Source organism: Amphiura filiformis, chromosome 7, assembly GCF_039555335.1.
Source record: "Amphiura filiformis chromosome 7, Afil_fr2py, whole genome shotgun sequence".
NCBI classification, from domain to species: Eukaryota; Metazoa; Echinodermata; class Ophiuroidea; order Amphilepidida; family Amphiuridae; genus Amphiura; species Amphiura filiformis.
Window position 1 is genome coordinate 3,812,851 of NC_092634.1, and position 20,562 is coordinate 3,833,412.

The following is a 20,562-nucleotide window of genomic DNA, read 5'->3' on the forward strand; positions in this document are numbered from 1 at the left end:
ATGATGTCCTATCAATGAAACTAGTGTCATTAAGCAGGGAGGTTATAAATGTTGATTATATGCTCTTTGCCTATGCTCAAGCCCGAAACCAGGATTTATTTTTTTGGTGGGGGGGGCTGATTTTGAAAGAGTGGATGGGGGGGCAGATTTTGAAAATGTGGACTTTTTTTCAAAAATTTGACCTTTTTTGACTAGAAAGGAATAAAAAAACTTCTATTTTTTCGCTTGCTACGCTCATAAATGGGGTTTTGGGACTTTACCATTTTGGCGATGGGGGGAGAGGGTGGCATCTTCCCCCCTTGCCCCCTGGTTACGGGCCTGCCTTATGCTCTTATTAAACATCAATCGTCTTATACAGATGGAAACAGAGAGGGTCTGCTATGAAAGGAAACTATTTATGTTTTATAGGATGTCATTAATCTTTTGGTTTGTTCCCTAACCTTCTCCACACGGGCGGGTGTCATCTGCAGTCGACTAGTAAAATAATTTCAAAAAAAATTCAAAATTGTACATTTTCATGATGATATTTGAAATCAGCATGAAAAAATGCTTTACAATGAGTACAAACAGGCCTAGTTCAGTAGTTCTTGAGATAGCTTTTTAGGATTTTGCGAAAACATCTCAAAATTTTGATTTTTTTTTTTATGTTGAAGCCTATCCCCAGCAAGCAGAGCATAAAGTATGCAACATGATTATTTGTGTATGTCTATCTTCCTCAAAGCAAAGTATATCATATAGGCGTAGTTTGGAAGAAAATGTTATAGGTCTATAAAATAAGTTTGTCAACATTTACAATCAAGAATTCCTTGAAAAAGAAAGCACCATATGACTGCACAAAGTACAACATGAAAGACAAAAAAAAACAGAAAAAAAGTTTGAAATATACACATAAAATGCAATTATAATACAAAAATGCAGCAGATATAATTGTATGTGGAGATTTTGACTTTTAAATCTGGAGCCTCAAATTATTACCTACAGAGAAATTTTGCATTAGGTACAAGAAGTTGACATATTCGCCTATTGCACGGTTCCGCCATGATGCAAGGAGAGCCTCAAACTGGCATGACATGAAAGGAAGAATTACATAACTTTACGCAATGTTATGACTGGTTCAATTCCCATTCATACATGCTGCCAGGCTCTCCTCACACATGGCAGAACCATGCAATGGGTGAATTAGATACCATTTCCACCAGATGCACCAGTATTACCCAACTCTGCGCTATTCCATTTGACATCCACACACCCCCTATGCAAGACATGACCTTAATCTCCCACACAGGGGGTGTACATTTCAAATGGAGTTGCCCATTCAGGTAACCCCATTGGATATACACATTCTCTGTGTAGAAGATTAAAGCCATGTTCTCTACAGGGGGTGTAAGGATTTCAACTGGAATAGTCCATTCATGTGAACTAATTGAACTAATCAAACCACATGACAATTAAATATTCACACAAAGCCTTTGTATCGGGGCATGGAATAAGAATTCACAATTTCTCATATCTCGACCCAAGGACTGAGAGCAAAATTGTACAATTGATTGGTTGGGAGTGGTCTTTCTTTGCCTTTTCCTCAGGCCTGTTTCTTTCTTTTTTCTTCATACAGACCAGCATGCTTATATAAGCTTTTAAGGCTTGGCTTAAGCACTTTGCTTGAGCCTGGTCCCATCAGGACCCAAGCGTGTGTCCACCCAGACCGACCGGGCAATTAGCCAATTTAGAATCACATTTTTAAAGAACCAAATCATATGACAATCAAACATTCACCAATTAGCTATGGCCAACAGACACGACAAAACTATCAACAATCAGGGGCGGATTTAGGGGGGGCACAGCCGGCGTGCACCCCTCTATTTTTTTACTAGCAAAGGGCGCCGGTAACTTAAAAATACAAAAATTGTAGGAAATTTAAAAAAAGGAACCAATTCGCCATGAACAGCAAACAATGGGCCAAAACCGTTGAGTTTTCGAGGGGGTAACCCCCTTTAACACATTTTTTCGTTTTCGACCAAAACACGCCCCCTTTATCAAAAATTCCTGGATCCAACCCTGACAATCATTATAAATACACAGCAAGAACTAGGTTTGACATTTTTCCTACATAAGAAAACAACTCCTGTTCTTTGTCACCAAACATCAATGTTTGAGTTTTCTTCAAATTACAAGAAAATCCTACCACTCTTTCCAAGGACAAACTGATTTCAACAAATATTAGCAAAAACAAAAAGTTGTTTGCTTATTTGAAATATACACACCCTGTATGGAAGATGAAGGACATGTTTTCCATAGGGGGTATGTGGATTTCAACCAGAATAGCCATTTTTAATAGTGCTGAAATTGCATATGGTATCAGCATAATATAGGGTGCCTAGAAAGACATTAGAAAACTAGTTTTGAAACCTACCAATCTTGTTCATAATTTCATGTGATTGGAATATTTTTGTCTTGAAATGTGGTAAATAATTTTCAGGAAGTTTCTAAAACCATATATGGGAAGACAGGAATGAAAGGTGCAATTGTTCAACTAGTAAGCATTGAATAAAAGTAGAAAATATATTTCGATAAAATCCCTGATATTTGTTTGCAAAATGGTTGCATTGCCATAGCCAATCCATCTTGTCAGTGTTAAAAATGAGGTGGTGCAACAAGCCCTGTGAAAATCACTGCAGGCTCACTGATATAGACAGGCATCTGAAATATAACTCAAGACGGTAAGATGGACGCAATGCTGAATTCAACATCAATTTTAACCGCATAATTATACCTATTGTTGATTTACGAGTCCTGGCCCCAGTCTTATAAATGTCAAATAATGTGCACCAGTGTAACATTAAAACTTTGTTATTTTTGCACAATTCGGTTGATAACTACTAAACTGTGCCTCCAGCGGTTGGCTAGAACGGTGATGTCAACCCTGGCGGTCAAAAATTGGACTGGCAAGAGCAACCACTGGTGGCATAATCTTATTGTGAATCGTGAGAATTGACCCTTGACAATTTTGGCTTATTTTCAACACCATTTAGGCCTAGTTTCGGATATAAGTTGCTGGGTATTCAAACTTTAACCCTATGAGAACTACCTGCCTATTGGTCAAAAAGAAGTTTTCATTATCAATTGGACCAATCAGCAACATTGTTAGAATAATTTCACCACGCAAAAAAATTGGGGTGAATTATTTGCAAAACTCCATTGTGATTGGTGATTAAAGTGAAGATATCACATAATTGACCAATCACAGGCAATGTTAGATTGGCAGGTAGTGCTCAGGGGGTTAGGTGATTGCTAACTAAGCATGCAACTAAAATACCTGATTCTTTTCCTTAAAATACTATCAAGTATCAAAATTGGCATAGTTTTCATGATATGGACATTGCTTCTTTTTGTTTATTTACATAATGAAAAGAGACAAAGAACTGAATATTATCCAAATAATTATAGGTATGTTTGTACAGTTTCATATTGTTTAGTCTACATTATATCACTGTAACATTTGCAATCATTCATGAGGCTCTTTGTCCTTGGTAGTTGTACTGGCCAACACTCCTGGCTGGAGTCAAACGGTCAGGGTAGTGTTTGCACATAAAGTTTTGCTCTATTGGTCTTGCTTGCTTGCTTGTTTGCTTGCTTGCTTGTTTGCATGCCTGCTTGCTTGCTTATAAGGAATAATCATTTGAAATGGTCATCTAACAGCATCTCTGATTGGTTGATATCTTGAAATGCTCATTTTAATTGCCAATTATGATTAGGCTTTAGACTATTTATGGTCAAACGTGCATTTGCAGATGATCTTATTAATACCCTCCTTGATTGGTTCAAAATTGGACACAATATTCATTTTGGCCAATCAGCAGGTAGTTCTCTTGGGGTTAATGAAGTAATTATAAATGTTTTTCCTCACTCCAAAATGGCCGTCAATGCATGTATACACAACTTGCAATATAATCACTGGGAGTGTGATGTTCCGAACTTGCAATATTATGAGTTATATGTAGTCTATGTTAGAACTTGGTAAAAATGACATGGAAATATTGCATTGTTTAATTTAAGGGAGGAGGCTGCAAAATTTTCTCTCATATTGACTTTTATTACTTTGTGCAGATCAAATCAACCATACACTATGGACCACAATGGCCTCATCCCAATGGCATAGTTCAATAACCTCAATTAAACAATCATAGTGCAGAATTTGACCTCAACTTGCAGAGTGTGAGTTTTTGTACCCAAATTTTTTAAGGTCATTCAATGAATGTATAAATGTATTGGGGTTAAAGAACTGTGCCCTGATAGATGAACATGTTGTGGATCCCAGTGATAGACAGGTAACTAGTTTCTATTAAGAGTAGTAATGAGTAGTAACAAATCCACAATGTTAACCTTGTGTTATTCTCATTCCACCATGTTAGCCTTGTGTTATTCTTATTGCACAAAAATATGTCGTAAGCTCAATATATTAATAATAGAAACCTTAATTTACATAAGAAATAGTTAAGAAATTAATACATATTTATACATGATAGTGAGCAATATATTGTTAAAAAGATTATGAATTTTATTCCATCTACAAAAATAGGATTCAAACATTGAAGTCATTACATTATAACACATTATTTGCAATGTTGGAATCATGATGTGCTTATAAATCGATTTGAAGTTCATGCGGAAGGGGGTACTCAGTACAAATGGCTATACGGGGATGTGCTGCATTGAGCATGGGTCAAATAAATGTAAATTACCTATTATTCTAGGCCAATTTAGGTATATGGATGGGTCATTTTTTTCAAAATATTCCCATTTTTTTAAACAAAAACTAGCCCAATTTTGGCTACCTGTAGCCAACAAATTTGAGAAAACTTGTTTAGCAATGGGTCCAAATGTCTTGGAAAATTAGTATATGGATGAGTCCACTTTCATTTCTCAGCAGCTTATCCCTACCCAAACCAAACTTGAGTACACCCCCCTGTTCATGCACAATCTAGATGCTGTTCAACCCAATGGGAACTACTGACTGAATTATCAGCATCTAAGAACTATTTTGATTGGTTACAATGAGGGCTATATCATATATTGAGCCAATCAGAGATATGGTAAGAATGCTCACTTGGACTGAATCAGGGACAGATTTAAGCAGTGGCCCGGTAGCCCGGGGCCAGTTGATTTTGCCTCGGGCCAGTAAACTTCCAACAATGCTGGCCCGGTGGGCCACTAGATTTTTGATCCTGATATAACTCATATGACTGAGGGAAGATATACTCAGTGATGGACACAATTGGACACAGTTTCTGCTCCACTTGTCACCTGTACCTGTGTGTAATCACTGCGCCTTTTTAATTTATATTTTTATTGAATGATTGATTTGTCTATTTATTCTTATCCTTGCGTTGCAAGCAAGTTGGAAATATACGGCCGCTTTTACGGCGATGTAGGCCTACGTACTATTTCCAAGCTCTTTCATGCTCTATCTGATGATGATAGCGATAACACAAATACCGCATACTTGAACCTTTTCTTTTCTGAACTTTTGGAACTATAGATTATGGAAGGACTACTGACTGAACTTGTCTCTCTATATTGAGTATGCTCAGTACAAAACAATTAAAAATGTTGAGGTTTGCTTGAATTAAAGTGGCACCATAGATCCTGGAAAAAACTTTTAAGGGTCCATTGTGGCACAGAATAAAATAATGTTAACACACAAGTAACATGTGTCAAGTTTGGTAGGCCTAATTGGTAGTCTCTAACTTTAAAAGTCTCATTGGAACGTGCAGGCCCATAACCAGGATTTTTAAAAAGTGGACTTTTGTTTAAAATTCGGACCTTTTTTTGACTGAAAACCTCTATTTTTTTCGCTCGCTACGCTCGTGAATGTGTCATTTGGCGAGGGGGTGTTCACCACCTGCCCCCTGGTTACGGGCATGGGAACATGCTTCTTTATTTGCACTTTTTGCAGTAGAACATTATTGAAAAAGTTGGGCCAGTAAATTTATTGCAGGGCCAGTAGATTTGCCGTTTCATTGGCCCGGAGGGCCAGTGGAAAACTGAAACCTAAGTCTGTCCCTGGACTGAATGGAATTAAGCTTAAAAGTGCTAAGATATTTAAAAGGTCTATTTTGATTGGTCAATCAGATGATTATAATTAACCAATCACAGGCACTGTTAGAAAAAGATAATAATGCCAATTGGGATATTACATCACTGGCTTCAGAAAACAATTGAGATAAAACTTGATGCATAGGTTTTCTGAGAATTGAGTAATTATCATCAATTTGCCCAGTAACTAAGTTGCAGCAATCAGCATTGACTTTAACAGAATTGAATTAAGTGTAAATACTAAACTGCACAAATTAATTTATGTTAATCCCTGGACGTGATTCAAAACTCAACTTAAAGCATTGACAACTTTTGCACAGAGTAAACATGGTAGTAGTTTCAAATAAATAAAGCTTACTGTTTGTATGTAGCTGCAGCCTTGTATAATAAATATATTGCCTATATCAAAATCATGCCAATTTGTTCTAATTTTGTCACATTTTCTTTGCAAGTTTTGCATGACCTGTATAAAAATGGAGCAACAACAAAAATTGACAAAATTCTAACCACAACATTTTGGAAAGTGTATGATGCAATGGGCTAATGCAGTTGAAATCCATACACCCCCTATGGAAGACATGACTATAATCTTCCACACAGGGGGAGTAGATTTAGAATGGAATTCCATTTTAAATTCACACTCCCTGTGTATAAGAATATGGTCATGTCTATCATGGGGGGGGGGTGGATTTCAACTGCAAGAAGTTCCTTCTGGATGTAATATACAATATATATAATTAAAACAAACAAAAAAGCCTAGAAATGTGTTTTAATGATTTTCTGTCGATAATAAACTGCTGTAAAAATACAGAACTTCCAATAGGGGTTACCCCAATGGGTGACTCCATTTGAAATATACACCCCCTGTATGAGAGATTATAGTCATGTCTTCCATAGGGGTGTATGGATTTCAACTGGAATAGCCCATTTCACACAAGAAGCAGACGACACTTACAGATTGCCATATTTCCAAACATTAATAAAATATAAAGTGATATACAGTCATTTTGCCAGCAAAATAAAAAACATAATTTGAGAGCTTTTGACACCAAAATGTTCACAAAAAGCCTAGAAATGTGTTTTAATGATTTTCTGTTGATAATAAACTGCTGTAAAATAGGGGTTAATTCATGGAGAAAGGTGAACAATGTCAAAAAAATAATGCTTGTGTAAAAAGGCAGCCCTATACTAAACACACAATGGGCTAGTCTTGTTGAAATCCACACACCCCTATGGAAGACATGACCTTAGCCTCCCACACAGGGGGTGTGCATTTCAAATGGGACTACCTGAATGGGTGACTTCATTTGAAATCTACACTCCCTGTGTGGGAGATTAAGGTCATGTCTTCCATAGGGGGTGTATATGGATTTCAACTGGATAAACAGCACATGTAATGTTTATTTTGTAATCACAAATTTTTCTTTCAAAATATTGATATGGCGACAGAAAAACCCTTTTACTGGCCCGACTGTCCCATATTTTGCATCTTGGGAGAGTTTTTTTCAGACAAATTTTGCTAGAGTCATGTAAAATCAGCTATTTTTTGGCCAAAATTGATTGATATTGACAGAAAGTTTTTGAAAAATCATCTCAAAATTTGCTTGCAAAAAAATCATCAAAATTTTGAAAGATTTTTAAAGCTTTTGGTGATATTATTTTATAGGGTCATTTTTGCCTCCAGGAAAAGAAAAAAATCCTAACCGATCGAAACTATAGTGGGAATTCCAATTGAAGAACGCTGCTTTCAATAGCGAGGTACGCCAGCGTGTGCACCTGTGCGTGATGTGAGCATGAATAACGCAGAATCCAACCATGCCAACGCACCTGTGATTGGTTACCATTGTATCTAAGGTTGTGTGTTTGCGTTGTTGTTTGAAATACGAGATATACGATCGTGGTTGGATCGAGAACATCTGTTGAAAGCTGCGTTCATTCAAATGGAATTCCTACTATAAGTATGTCTGCTTGTAAATAGGGTTTTATTTTTTGTCGCCTAAGTTGGTCTTACATTTTTGAGTGTCAAAATTAAATGACTGTATATTCTTTTAACATAATTTAAGGTGATTATTATCTACAATAGCCTGGACACACAACTCTATAGTAGTGAACAAAAATGCAATCAAGACTTGTTAAAATGGTTATCAAACCAAAAATAAACATTGTAATATTATGATACATCTATAACTTGTATTTTACATTAAAAGATTATCTTATATCAGATCCAATATCTACAAGAGGAGACTTTAATGGGCTATTACTGCTGAAATCTATACACCCCCAATGGAAGACATGACCTTAATCTCTCACACAGGGAGTGTAGAAATGGGGAAGATTATGGTCATGTCTTCCATAGGGGATGTATGTATTTCAACCGGAATAGCACAATTTTACAATACTGAAAATTCACTTTTTTTATAAAAATCTCAATGTCCAATATTTCACACTTCACATGAGGAGGAGCTTTGCCCGCTTTGTTCGCTTCCATTGGGAGAGTTGTTTCTCAACTTGGATGCCAGTTCAACAAGTAAAGCGCTCTCTATTGATGGATCCAGACCGATTTTATCTAAGTTGTCGTACAAAGAAGATGGCTTTGGCATGTTTGCACCTTCTAAGTACTCGTCAACTGAAGGACTTTTATACAAAGTTCTGTTAATCGAGGCAATATCGCCTGGATACTTTGAGCTGTGGTTAACATCAAATGTTTTATTTTCGTCTGCAGGGTCAGGGGTTAAACTCAAGTCAAGAGCTTGAAGTCTTTGGTTTATTTCCTCGGCCGTTGGCGAGGTTGACGTAGCAATTTCTGCACAGAACAACTCATCATCCGCTAATACCTGTGTACCAAGTAATGTGCTACATTCCGTATCGTCAGATAGATAGCTACGGGGCGTATCTTCAGATTGTAAACTACGCGGTGTGTCGGGCAGAAACACATCCGATTGATTAGAATCAGATCTACAGAATTCTGCAGGGATGTCAGCATCTGCGACAAAGTCAGTTTCGATGTTATTATTGCTATTGGTGTTAAGTAGTGAGCTCTTCCTTGATGATTTTGATCCTTTGGAACCTCTGCTGCCTCTTGATCCTCTGGAACCTCTTGATCCCATGGAATCGCTACGGTAACGGAACGGATCCAACATATCAGAAGCTTTGTACATGCTCAACCTTGTACCAGTGCTATTGGAGTCTGTCTCCATGGACTCATCTTCTCTTGAGCCTGTCTCGCTTGATCGCTCATCACTTCCCTGAGAACCGCCCTCGCTTGATTTCAGTGATTTCCGCAAGGTGCGTTTGGGTCTGGAGAGTCCCTCAAATCGTTTGCCACCGTATGGGGTATAAGTCTTAGACTTATTGAATTTAGAAGCATTGGGCTGGTTCTTGATACGGTTGTAGTCACGCAGGCATTGTCTGATGGCTTTGATGAAGGTGTTCTTGAGATCAGTGGTACTGTAAGAAGACACAGAAACACTATGAATTAGTCATGTTTCATTCATTATAATATTTTTAAGCCATCATATTTTTTAATTAATAGTGAAAGTTTGATACATAGATAATGCTAAAATGCAACTCTAATTCCAACTTGTAATTCTAACTCTAAATCAAACTCTAACGCTTAAATGCAGTTCTGTAACTCTAAATCAAACTTTAAATTGGAACTCGAACTCATAAAATGCATTTTCTCAGATAATGCAAAGGCCATTCATAAGTGCCCATATAACATGTGTCTGGTTATTATACAGATAGAAGTAAAATCAGTCTTTGAAACTTCTACTTGTGGGATTTCACTAGTCAGATTCAATAAAATTACCAATAAAAATACACACCAATATGCGATTCCAGTTGAAATACATACATGGATTTCCAGTCACAACTTTGACCTTCATTAGGAGACTGGCAACCCAAGTTCTGGATTAGACAAGTCCATTTAGACAATGTAACAGAGGTGTTGGTAAATATCTTGAAAATCAAACTGTGCCTTGGCAAGACAGCCGAGTGCTTGTGCATGGCATCAAACATTAATGGGAGTTTGTCTGGGGAATAGGTTATGGGGTATCACCACCATAAAAATGTCTTTGCTTTTTTATAACTAAATATCATCATCCAATTCTGGTAATTTGAAAAAAAAACACCTTTTTTTACATTTCAAGAATTTTTCTATGGAAAAGTTACACACAGAGGAGAAAGAAGAAACAGAGCGTGTGCAACCAGTCAAAGTCTCAGCATCACCTGATAATGAGGGCCGATTGTTCCATGGAATGCGACAGGCGAGACTGCTACGCAATTACCGCATATTTTCACGGTCTATCGAATAATCGCGAAAGCACGCAACACTCTATCTCATATATGCGAAGGCACACAGCGCTGCATGGCGTGATTGTTAGATACGGCACGATCGAACAATCGGCCCTCATGAATATGCGAGAACTTATATCATACAATACATGGGGACTGACTGGTTGTACGCGCGCTGTTTCTTTCTCGTCTGTGAAGTTACATCTGAGTAAGAAATCCAGTAACAATAACACACATATATATATATCAAATACATACCTGCATGAGAATTGGAAGACTTTTTCATGAGCTCTGCCATCAGATTTAGTGTGAATCACCTCCCATAAGCTCAGGTAATCCGAGTCTGAAAGGAGAAGAGAGAGAAAAAACAACTGTATAAAGATATCGGATAGTTTTGTTTGATTAAAATCAGTTTGATGGCAACTTCAAATAGAATTTTTTTCTTCAAGTTAATAGCAAATGATATACGATAATGATAAATAAATAATTTGATAGGTCCTGATCAGAGAAGATGTCTTACACTTCCCACAATGCATTTCTTCCATTTCAATTTTCTGTACTGACTTGCTATTTAGTGCAACATGGGTCGATAGTGACAAAAAGTACCTCAATGAACAGAGCCCATCCAGATCTTGCAAATATGTTAATTATTGACTATTGACCCATGTTAAGCCAGTTTATTCTCAAACTGAAAACAAAATAAGGGGACCTGTACAAAGTAATGGCAGTGTCATTTGAGGAAATAAAGTAAAACAAGCAAAATATACTCCAAGGCAAAATTGAGATATTTTTTTTCAGGGGAGGGGCAAGTCCATGTAGAGGGACAAAGGCCTAACTTTGTAGTCCAAAAAACAAAAATCACACCTATTTTAGACCACAATAAGCAATTATTTTAAGCTATAGACCACTTGGCATCTCACGTCATTGCCCGGCAGTATGCGCGCGCATTATGGCAATTTCCATTGTTCTTTGCCCTGCAGTGTGCGTGACGCATCGTAGTCTGCTAAGGGCACGTGCATTTTAAATCGCCCGCCACATTTCATATAGTACAGGAAAGCCATCGAACAGTGTAGCGGCTCGTTCGGGCATATCGATAGACGAGTCCCTCGCCTTTGTTTATAAACAGTGATGTCAAGTGGTCTATATAGATCTGATTTGTAAAGATGCAAAAGTCACACAAAAACAGCTCTAGATCTGCCTAGTCTAGAGGAGCGGAGGCTTTGTCACCGGGGTATTACTTACCACTGATGCTGGAGTCTTTGAGTTGTAGTAATGATATTGGTATCATCCATTTATATCTGATGATATCTTCTGGAGGTAGTGCTTTCATTGAGGATGTTCCTGATACTATTGACATCTTCTTCTTCTTGCCTTTTTCTTTGTAGATAATAACCACAGCTGGTCTGAAGACTATATAAGAATGATAACAAACAGGTGATATATAAATGAACAATGAAATAAAATAACAAAGTATTGACAGTGATAATACAACAGCCAGTAGATAAAGAATGTGTATGATAAAAAAGTCGACTCAGTGGCGTAGTATCATAGGGGCATGGGGGAAGTCAAATTTTTAAAAATCCCACATGAAAATGGGCGAAAAATGGCTTGTGGCCCCCCCCATTCAGACCCGGTGCCCCCCAATATGATGACCCAAGCTACGCCACCGAGTCGAATTGTAGATTGATAAATGCAAATCGCTTGTTGAGACAGAACTAGTAATAATGCACACGTGCTGAGATGTTGATGCATCCAATGCACAAGCCCTGCAGGGGAGTGCATTGGACACATCAACATTCAGCATAGTGATATTTACTTATTAACCTAAGCTAACACACACTTAGTGCAGTCTTGATATTGTTTGCATAAACAAAGTCTTACAAAACCATGTGCAAGTTGTTAGAATGATTGGCACACACAAATCCTCAAAAAGCACAGGGACTTTGTCGGTTGTTGGTGTGCTGTCTGTTTATTACCGTATTCGTCCGAGTATAGTCCCATGTTCGAGTATAGTCTCACCCCATTTTTCGAAAAAATTTCCTGAAATTGTAAAAAAAAAATTTCGGTTTTGGAGTGTCCCTGGACCTAGACCTAGATGCTAGGATCATTCATGGAAAACTTTAAAAAAAAATGATTCATTGATGTTTTCATTTCAAGATGTTTTGTATTTTTAATATGAAAATTGATAATTTGTATTCATGTCATACTCTATTAATGATTTCAAAATGCATTCAAATTCAATTTTTTTTAAATTCGAGTATAATCCCACCCCCCAATTGTGAAAAATTTTCACATAAAAAACGGGTGGTACTATACTTGGACCAATACGGTAGTAGTCTATGACGTCCACTTTACCCTAACACCTATACAGAGGGTTACAAGCAGTAACACAGGTCTTAGTGGAAAAGTGGGTATATGGAGATATACAGCCATGAATCAACCATGGATCCAGGATACTCTAGTTACAGGGGAGCGGAGGAGCTGTTAGGACCCAAAACGTGTCAAAAATTAGGTTGCTTGCCCAAAAATAACTAGGGGCTTAAACACCCCCTGGACCCACTACTCCGAATGGGCAAAAGAAGATTTCAGAGAGTAACCATCCAATATGTTCCATCATTTTGATAACAGTGGGTGATAGTTCCAATCTGTACCAAACCCATCTATTTCTTGACAAGGTTGGTTTTGTTTAGTATCGCAATAAGATTAATAACTCTGACATACCAAATATGATGACTTCCGGTTCTTTTCCTTTCTTCACTTTGCCTAGTTCCTCTTCAGCATTTAGCCAAGAAGCCATGTTATACATCACTAGATCATCCATGGCAAGATCAGCAACCTGTATAGGAATAAGCAACGCAACTGTTAAATTCCTCTCCCAACTTAAATCATGTCATACATTTTGGTAATTATATTTGGCCAAAAGTGAATTATGTGTGCATTTAGATGCAGGGTCTTAGATTTGTAACACACCTCTTTATGGGTATGCACCTTCCTTTTACACCAAACTTTAAAAATCAAATTCTGATTAAAGTATAGTGACTTATGATGATCCCGCTTTCAATATCATATTGGTTGATTTAGGTTAGGTTGTATCGTGTAGCAGAAATTTCTAAAGTTGAGTCTTTGAGAACCAAAATAAAAAGCAGGGGGCCCTAAACAAATTACAAGTAAATATAAAAAGGAAAATTGGAGCAAACAATTTCACATTCTGACTGACAGGATGTTGCAGACAAACAAGTACTTAAAACTGGACATACTTTGATAAGCTTATGAGAGCTTAATTTGGAAAAGACAAACCCACACAAAAAAACTGCAAATATGTATGAATAATTATACACAATGACTTGACTGCAAATAAATTTGGGTTATTCCAGTTGAAATCCGTACACCACCATGGACGACATGACCTTAACCTTTCTCACAGTGAGTGTTAATTTCAAATGGTGTTACCTGAATGGATGACTCAATTTGAAATCTACAGCCCATGTGGATTTCAACTGGAATAGCCTTTTGGTAACAAAAAAACGTAATCACATGACTTTTGTTAACAAGATGTAGAGCTGCATAATATACATTGGAACACAACAATTTACATAAATGACGATTAATAATGATAATGGGGTGATTTGAAACCATTAAAATTATGATTGAAATTATCAACATAAAAAGAAATTAGGTGTGTCATATTTTACCAATAAAAACAAAATGTTTAGTTAAGAAATAACCAGGATAATTATGAAGAATAATATACCCAAATTAAAAGTAAAATAAGATGTGGTGTACATTAACTTCAAACAGAGAAATGTCATCATGTTAAAATATGAGAGATATTAATAGAAATAGAAGTTTGTGAGTGTCTTCCAACAACCCTGCACTTTCACAGTCTTCAAAATTAATTAGTATGCCCTGCTTAATTTACCACCAATTACAAATTGCTTTAGCTAGTGTCATATGGCTAATCTATGCATTTAGCATTGTAGTCTGATTTCTGTTTCACACATATGTGACCAATGCCATATCAACCAACATTCCAGTTGAAATCCACACATTCATAACCTTTATCTCCCACACAGTGAATGTAGATTTCAAATGGAGTCACCCATTCAGGTACCCCATTTGAAACTCACACTCCCTATGTGGAAGATTAAGGCATGCATTCCATAGGGATTTCAACTGGAATAGCCCAATGTTGCAATCAAATCAAATAGCAATAAAATTATTTCTATATTACCAAATTTAAAATTGAAATTTCTGTCTCAAACTAGGGAGCCAATCATGGCTGTGATGGTTTATTGTGGTATGTATAGGGTGTGCGTTTCTTAGTTACAAATCCCTGATTTATATGGTGTGCCTTAGGTCACAGTAGGTACCTCATTCCTGTAAAGTGCTGAGGGTTGTGGTTTATATCTTTGCAAAGTGCACTTTTATAATAAATCAATCTTGTTTTTTGTGACTTGTCACATATTGAACACAGCTTCATCTCAATTTCGGCTATTTTGATCATAGATATTGTTATAAATTTGGCAGACAGCCGTGGGCAGACAGCTGAATCCGGATTTGTCTTTTTGTTAAATTCATGTTATGCATCCATTATTTTAAATTAATGAACAAGAGATCAACGCTTTAGCTTCAGACGGCAGCAAATCAATATTTTAAAGGTGATCAGCATGATAAGTAAGCAATGGAGGGCAACATACAGGGTTAGCTAACAGTGCAGCGCAGTACGGTCAACGATGATCACCGTTAAAAAATTGATATGCTGCTCTCTGGGCTAAAGCTTTAGTCCCTTGTTCGCTAAATCAAAAATAATTCATGCCTAACACAAATGTAATAAAAAATGAATACAGATTTGGCTGTCTGCCAAATTCATAACGATATCTAATATGGAGAACATTTTTGTGTACGTATTAGCAATACCTTCTATAGACCATTTTTTATTCATGAGTATTTAGATAAAATTATTACTCTACAAATGACTCTAAATGCTATGTTAGTGTGACAATGGAACTGTTTTGTGATTGTTAATATTGGGCTATTCCAGTTGAAATCCATATAGGCCTATCCCTTGGAAGACATGATATTAAACTTCCACACATTGAGTGTAAATTTCAAATGGGTTTAACTGAATGGGTCACTCAATTTGAAATTTACACCCCTGTGTGGGAGATCAACATCATTTCTTCCATACAAGGTATTTGGATTTCAAGTGGAATAGCCCAAATTGTTAATATAAATGATAATAACATGAAATTGAAAGGTGATGGTACTATAAACACAGCACTGTGTAAACACAACAGAAGAATGAAACACTAAAGCACTTCTACATGTGGAAACAGCAACAAATAATACATAACAAAAGCAGAAATAAAACTAAGTAGCACAAATTTGGTTATAGATACAGCTATAAAACTAAACTTTCATGTTATATTTTGCCCAAAATTAATTAACAAATAAAACCACACTCTAAAGAAGGTTGAGCTTTAGGTTTTTAGTGTCTAGATATTTATTCCTGATACATTAATATATGTATCACTGAAATTTCTCATTGATTATTAAATTTGAAAGTATCCACCCAGCAAAACCAGAAGTGTTTTTAAACATGATAAGCAAGTTATAAACATGTTTTGGGCTTGATCAAAAAGATTTCATAACATTTAAATATCAGGTTATATAAAGGTTACGAAAAACACTACAACAACATTGTAAAATATTTAGTAGCAAACAAATGTCAATGCTTAAATAACATTATATTTAAATGTTTTGCAGTTGTCAAATGTTTTATACCCTCTGTATAACCCGTCATTTAAATGTTTTCTGTAAAACGTTTTGAGTTTGCAGGGGAAAGAAACCCATCTTGCATGAAAACCCACAAATTTTGACAAGTTTTGTTTCAACATTGGAATAAATCACTAGAAAAGTTATAAAATATAACAATAACATGAAGTTGGTAGATACACATAAAACTTAAACTTCGTTTACATCAACAAAAAAGCAGCTTTGCAGCATACATTGTAGCACAAAAGCATATCACAGCATAAATAGCTAGCAGCTAGAATTAATATAAAGGGCAAATATGTCTGTCAGTTGTTAAAAATGTAGTGATGTCAGCCTGCTGTGAAAGCAATATGATGATTTGAACAGGAATTACTAACCTTTGTTCCAACCAACTTTTATAATTGAGAGATTCCATTATGGAGTGAGGGAGGTTTCATTAATGGTAAGAGGGAAGAAAGATTAAAGACAATTTAATGGGATGATTTAAATCAAGTTTCTACAACTGGAACATAAAATTGCTACAGATTCTAATAAGTATAAACTACACACTAGAAGAAAAATACCAAAACCATTCTGAACTGAAATGTGTTCCTGAAGAGATGTTGATGTTTAATTTTGATTACCATCACAATGAACTCGCTGACGAATAGGCCTATATCCTATATCATGATATGCCTGTGTTGAAATTGTTGATATCTAAGACATTTATGGGTGAATATGTTTTAAACATCTCACTCAACATTTCTCTACCTTCAATAAATCACACAACTCAGAATCAGAGAGACAATATCTTACACTTCCCATAATGCATTTGTCCTATTTATCTTATACCTGGCAAAACTTCATACCATCGCAAATCAGTTCATCGCCAGATACATTTGAGGATGGCATCTTTCATTGTTAGTTACACAGCAACGTCCAAAAACATGCGCATGTCGATTAAATAACTGATATTCAGCACTTCGGCTATATACCAGCAACTATATGGAAATCATGTTTCCGTTTCTCAAATACAGGAGGAGGGTCAACCGTATATCAAAGCAAATGCAATACTATCTTTGTTTCTTCACTAATATCACAAGTTTTAAGTAGAACAAATCATGGCCCAAATTTACTAACATGGACCAAAAAATTACCTACAGTAATTCTAAACTTCTTTTCACAATCTTGTAAAATTCCTTCTATACATATTTCTGGACTTTAACCCCCTGGAGACTACTGGTCATCTAACAGCATTTCTGATTGGTTGATAACTTGAAATGCTCATTTCAGTTGCCAATTATGACTAGGCTTTAAACTATTTATGGTCAAACTTGCATTTGCAGATGATCTTATTTATACCCTTCTTGATTGGTTCAAAATTGGATACAATATTCATTTCGGCCAATCGGCAGATAGTTTTCATTCTAGTCTTCCCTTACCTCTTTCTTAACATGATACTGCTGAGCCACCAGTGAATCAAATACATCACCATACTCTTCATGGACTCGCATCATATCGTTGATGTGATCTGCAACCTCTTTCATTCCCTTGAGGGCACCAGATAGATGGTAATGTTCGTCGCTCTCAGTATCCAGTTGACTGCGGATCTCCCTCAAGAGAAGAGGGTATTTCAACACTCTCTGTTATTTGAAACACAGAAAACATGTTGTTAAAAAACATGCAGTTAACCAATGAAGTTACATAAAAGGGTGATACCGATATTGTTCACTAAATAATATGACTGGGCATAGTTCATTTTGAGGGCATTGCTACTTCAATAACCGCATTTTTAACCAATCAGATGACAGGAATCTATATATGAGGTGTATAAATATATAACACTGTGTATAAATTAATTCTGGTCAACCAGAAAAACTCACTTTTTGGCTAGATGAAATCACCGTCATTGCAGCCAACACCTTTGGCCTTCAGCTGGGTGGATGATTTAGGGTCATATGTTATACCAAAAACCCAACAACTAAAGTTTGTTCGGCTTATATAAGGCGGAAATTATTCCGCTTTTGTTACTGCGCGCATCAATAAAGTCCCAACTTATGCTCGCGTAAATTCACATAAGCGTGCGCCAGTCATGTATTACGCAACGTACAACTAGCATAAGCATTGCGCCCAACTGCGTGCATGCCATTCTATATCAATACACAGTGTTATAAGTCTTATTTTTTCCGCCCTATAAAAACAGAACAAACTTTAATATAGTCAACAACTAACTCACCTGTATAGGTTTAATTAGATAAGATGACAAAGACGATGAATGCTGATGCTTAGGATTCCTGGCATCTAAGAAGTCATTCAAGGCCTGGTTACCTTTGCTAGGATCTAGAATCTTTTGTGCTCGACTATGACATGCACAGAATGAACTGTACAGTTTGAAGTACTCCATGTGATAGAGGAAAGCACCGCTCAATGCTATCAAGATTCTCTGTGAAGGGGAAAAAGAAGCCAAATTAATATTTTGACATGGAAGTGATAAAACAAATGAAATTATTAAAGAGGTGTGACCAAATTGACCACCGGTAGTTTGAAACATTCCATGTGGTAGAGAAATGTACCACTCAATGCTATCAAGATTCTCTGTGAAGGGGAAGAAAGAAGTGAAATTAATATTTTGACATGAAAGTGATAACACAAATGAAATTATTAAAGAGGTGTGACCAGATTGACCGCCTGTAGTTTGAAACGTTCAATGTGGTACAGTCTGTATATCTGCCTCGAGTCACCGGCACTAGCTTTGAAGTTCAGCGTGTGATGTGTTGGCTTAGCGTAATTTCTTGTGTGTACATATGCGGCACATTGATCATGTGCATAAAACTATGTACACACACCAAGTAATGCTAAGCTAACACGGAACATGCTGAACATCAAAACTAGTGCCGGTGACTCGAGGCAGATATACAGGCTGTAGAGGAATGCGCCACTCAAGCTATCAAGTTTCTCTGTTAAAGGGAAAAATAAATGAAATAAAATATTTGGGCATCAAATTGAATGGTGCAAATTAAATTATTAAAGAGGTTTGATAAGATTGAAATATAGCATGTGGAAGTCAGCGCTATCAATATTCTCTGTTAAGGGTGGTCTTAACCTGAGATGTATATTCATCTTAGGTCTTAACCCTGGAATTATGGAAACTTTAGAGCCTCATAACTGCTAAATTTTTTGTCTAAAGTATACTTTGTCTGGAGTAATTCAAAGTATACATATTTGGTATGGAAAAGTTTTGACAAATCCATCTGTGAGTTCAAATTTGGGTTAAAAAGCCCAGTTTTAGATTTTTTTATATATTTTGTAGTATAACAGAAATCCGTATCATCTTGTGCTTGATTGAAATTTCCTTTTTGTAAGAGTGGATTCTGTGTTATGGTGGTAGAAATGAGCAAAATACTCTTATGTCACTTAGAAATCAAGTTAGTTAATCCCCTCAACACTACCTGTCGATCTAACATTGCCTCTGATTGGTCAATTACATGATATTTTCACTTTAATCACCAATCAGAATGGAGCCTTGCAAATAATTTACCCCAATTTTTTTGCATGGTGAAATTTTTCTAACAATGTTGCTGATTGGGCCAATTGATAATGAAAACCTTGTTTTTGACCAATAGGCATGTAGTTTTCATGGGGTTAACAAACAAATCTACCTTAAAAGCAGTAGGGTCTTCCAATGTATCAAAGTTCTCCAATGTAGTAGCATCATCTAAAGCTTTCAGGAATACGGACTGAAACTTGATGATTTCTTTCACATTACCAAATAAGGCATCAATCTGAAAATAATATCAAAAACAATATTTGTCAGATATCGGTACATAAAGTGCTTATTGCAAGTTGATAGCAACTGAAGGAAGGGCTATTTCAGTTGAAATCCATACACCCCCATGGAAGACATCATTTTAGACATGACCTTAAATCCTCCACACAGGGGGTGTAGATTTCAAATGGGTTACCTGAATGGGTTGACTCCATTTGAAATCTACACTCCCTGTGTGGGCGATTAAGGTCATGTCTTCCATATCCTTATCAGTGGGGTGACCAGTAGGATAGATTTGGGGGCTTCAACCTCCAAGATTTATGAAAAATCAGTCTTTATTTGTTCACATTTCAGCCCCCGAGGTGCACTGAACCCTCCTCTCACAATAGCCAGTTTTTGGGTATGCTCCTGTTTATCTTAACTTCAACACATGTGTTTATCTTGTGTCTATAATCTGTCAGTTCTGACAATCATCATGCTGTCTGTTGATCCCCAATGGCTCACCCGCACCCCATTTTGGTCCAGATGGGCCATTTGCCATAATAAAATGGTTACGAAAGCAATGTCTATGATTATGAAAAGACAAAGATTTGAGTCCAGATTTTGTTGAGAAACAGATGTAGTATAACCGAAATAAGACAGAAGAATTGATGTAC

The 20,562-nt window shown here is 36.5% G+C and overlaps 1 protein-coding gene across 1 annotated transcript in view; it reads right to left on the reverse strand.

Annotated features, from left to right (window-relative positions):
• Window positions 1–6,067: 6,067 nt before the first annotated feature.
• The window catches only part of LOC140156568 (rho guanine nucleotide exchange factor TIAM1-like), a 128,312-nt gene continuing 113,817 nt past the window's right edge, over window positions 6,068–20,562 (reverse strand). Inside the window, exons 20-27 of the mRNA XM_072179508.1 lie at window positions 19,800–19,922; window positions 18,377–18,583; window positions 17,583–17,783; window positions 16,539–16,553; window positions 13,108–13,222; window positions 11,629–11,796; window positions 10,645–10,729; window positions 6,068–9,540 (exon numbers count right to left, since the gene is read on the reverse strand). Coding sequence (XP_072035609.1) covers window positions 8,535–9,540; window positions 10,645–10,729; window positions 11,629–11,796; window positions 13,108–13,222; window positions 16,539–16,553; window positions 17,583–17,783; window positions 18,377–18,583; window positions 19,800–19,922 — 1,920 coding nt within the window. The 3' untranslated portion in view covers window positions 6,068–8,534. The remainder of the gene's footprint in view (window positions 9,541–10,644; window positions 10,730–11,628; window positions 11,797–13,107; window positions 13,223–16,538; window positions 16,554–17,582; window positions 17,784–18,376; window positions 18,584–19,799; window positions 19,923–20,562) is intronic.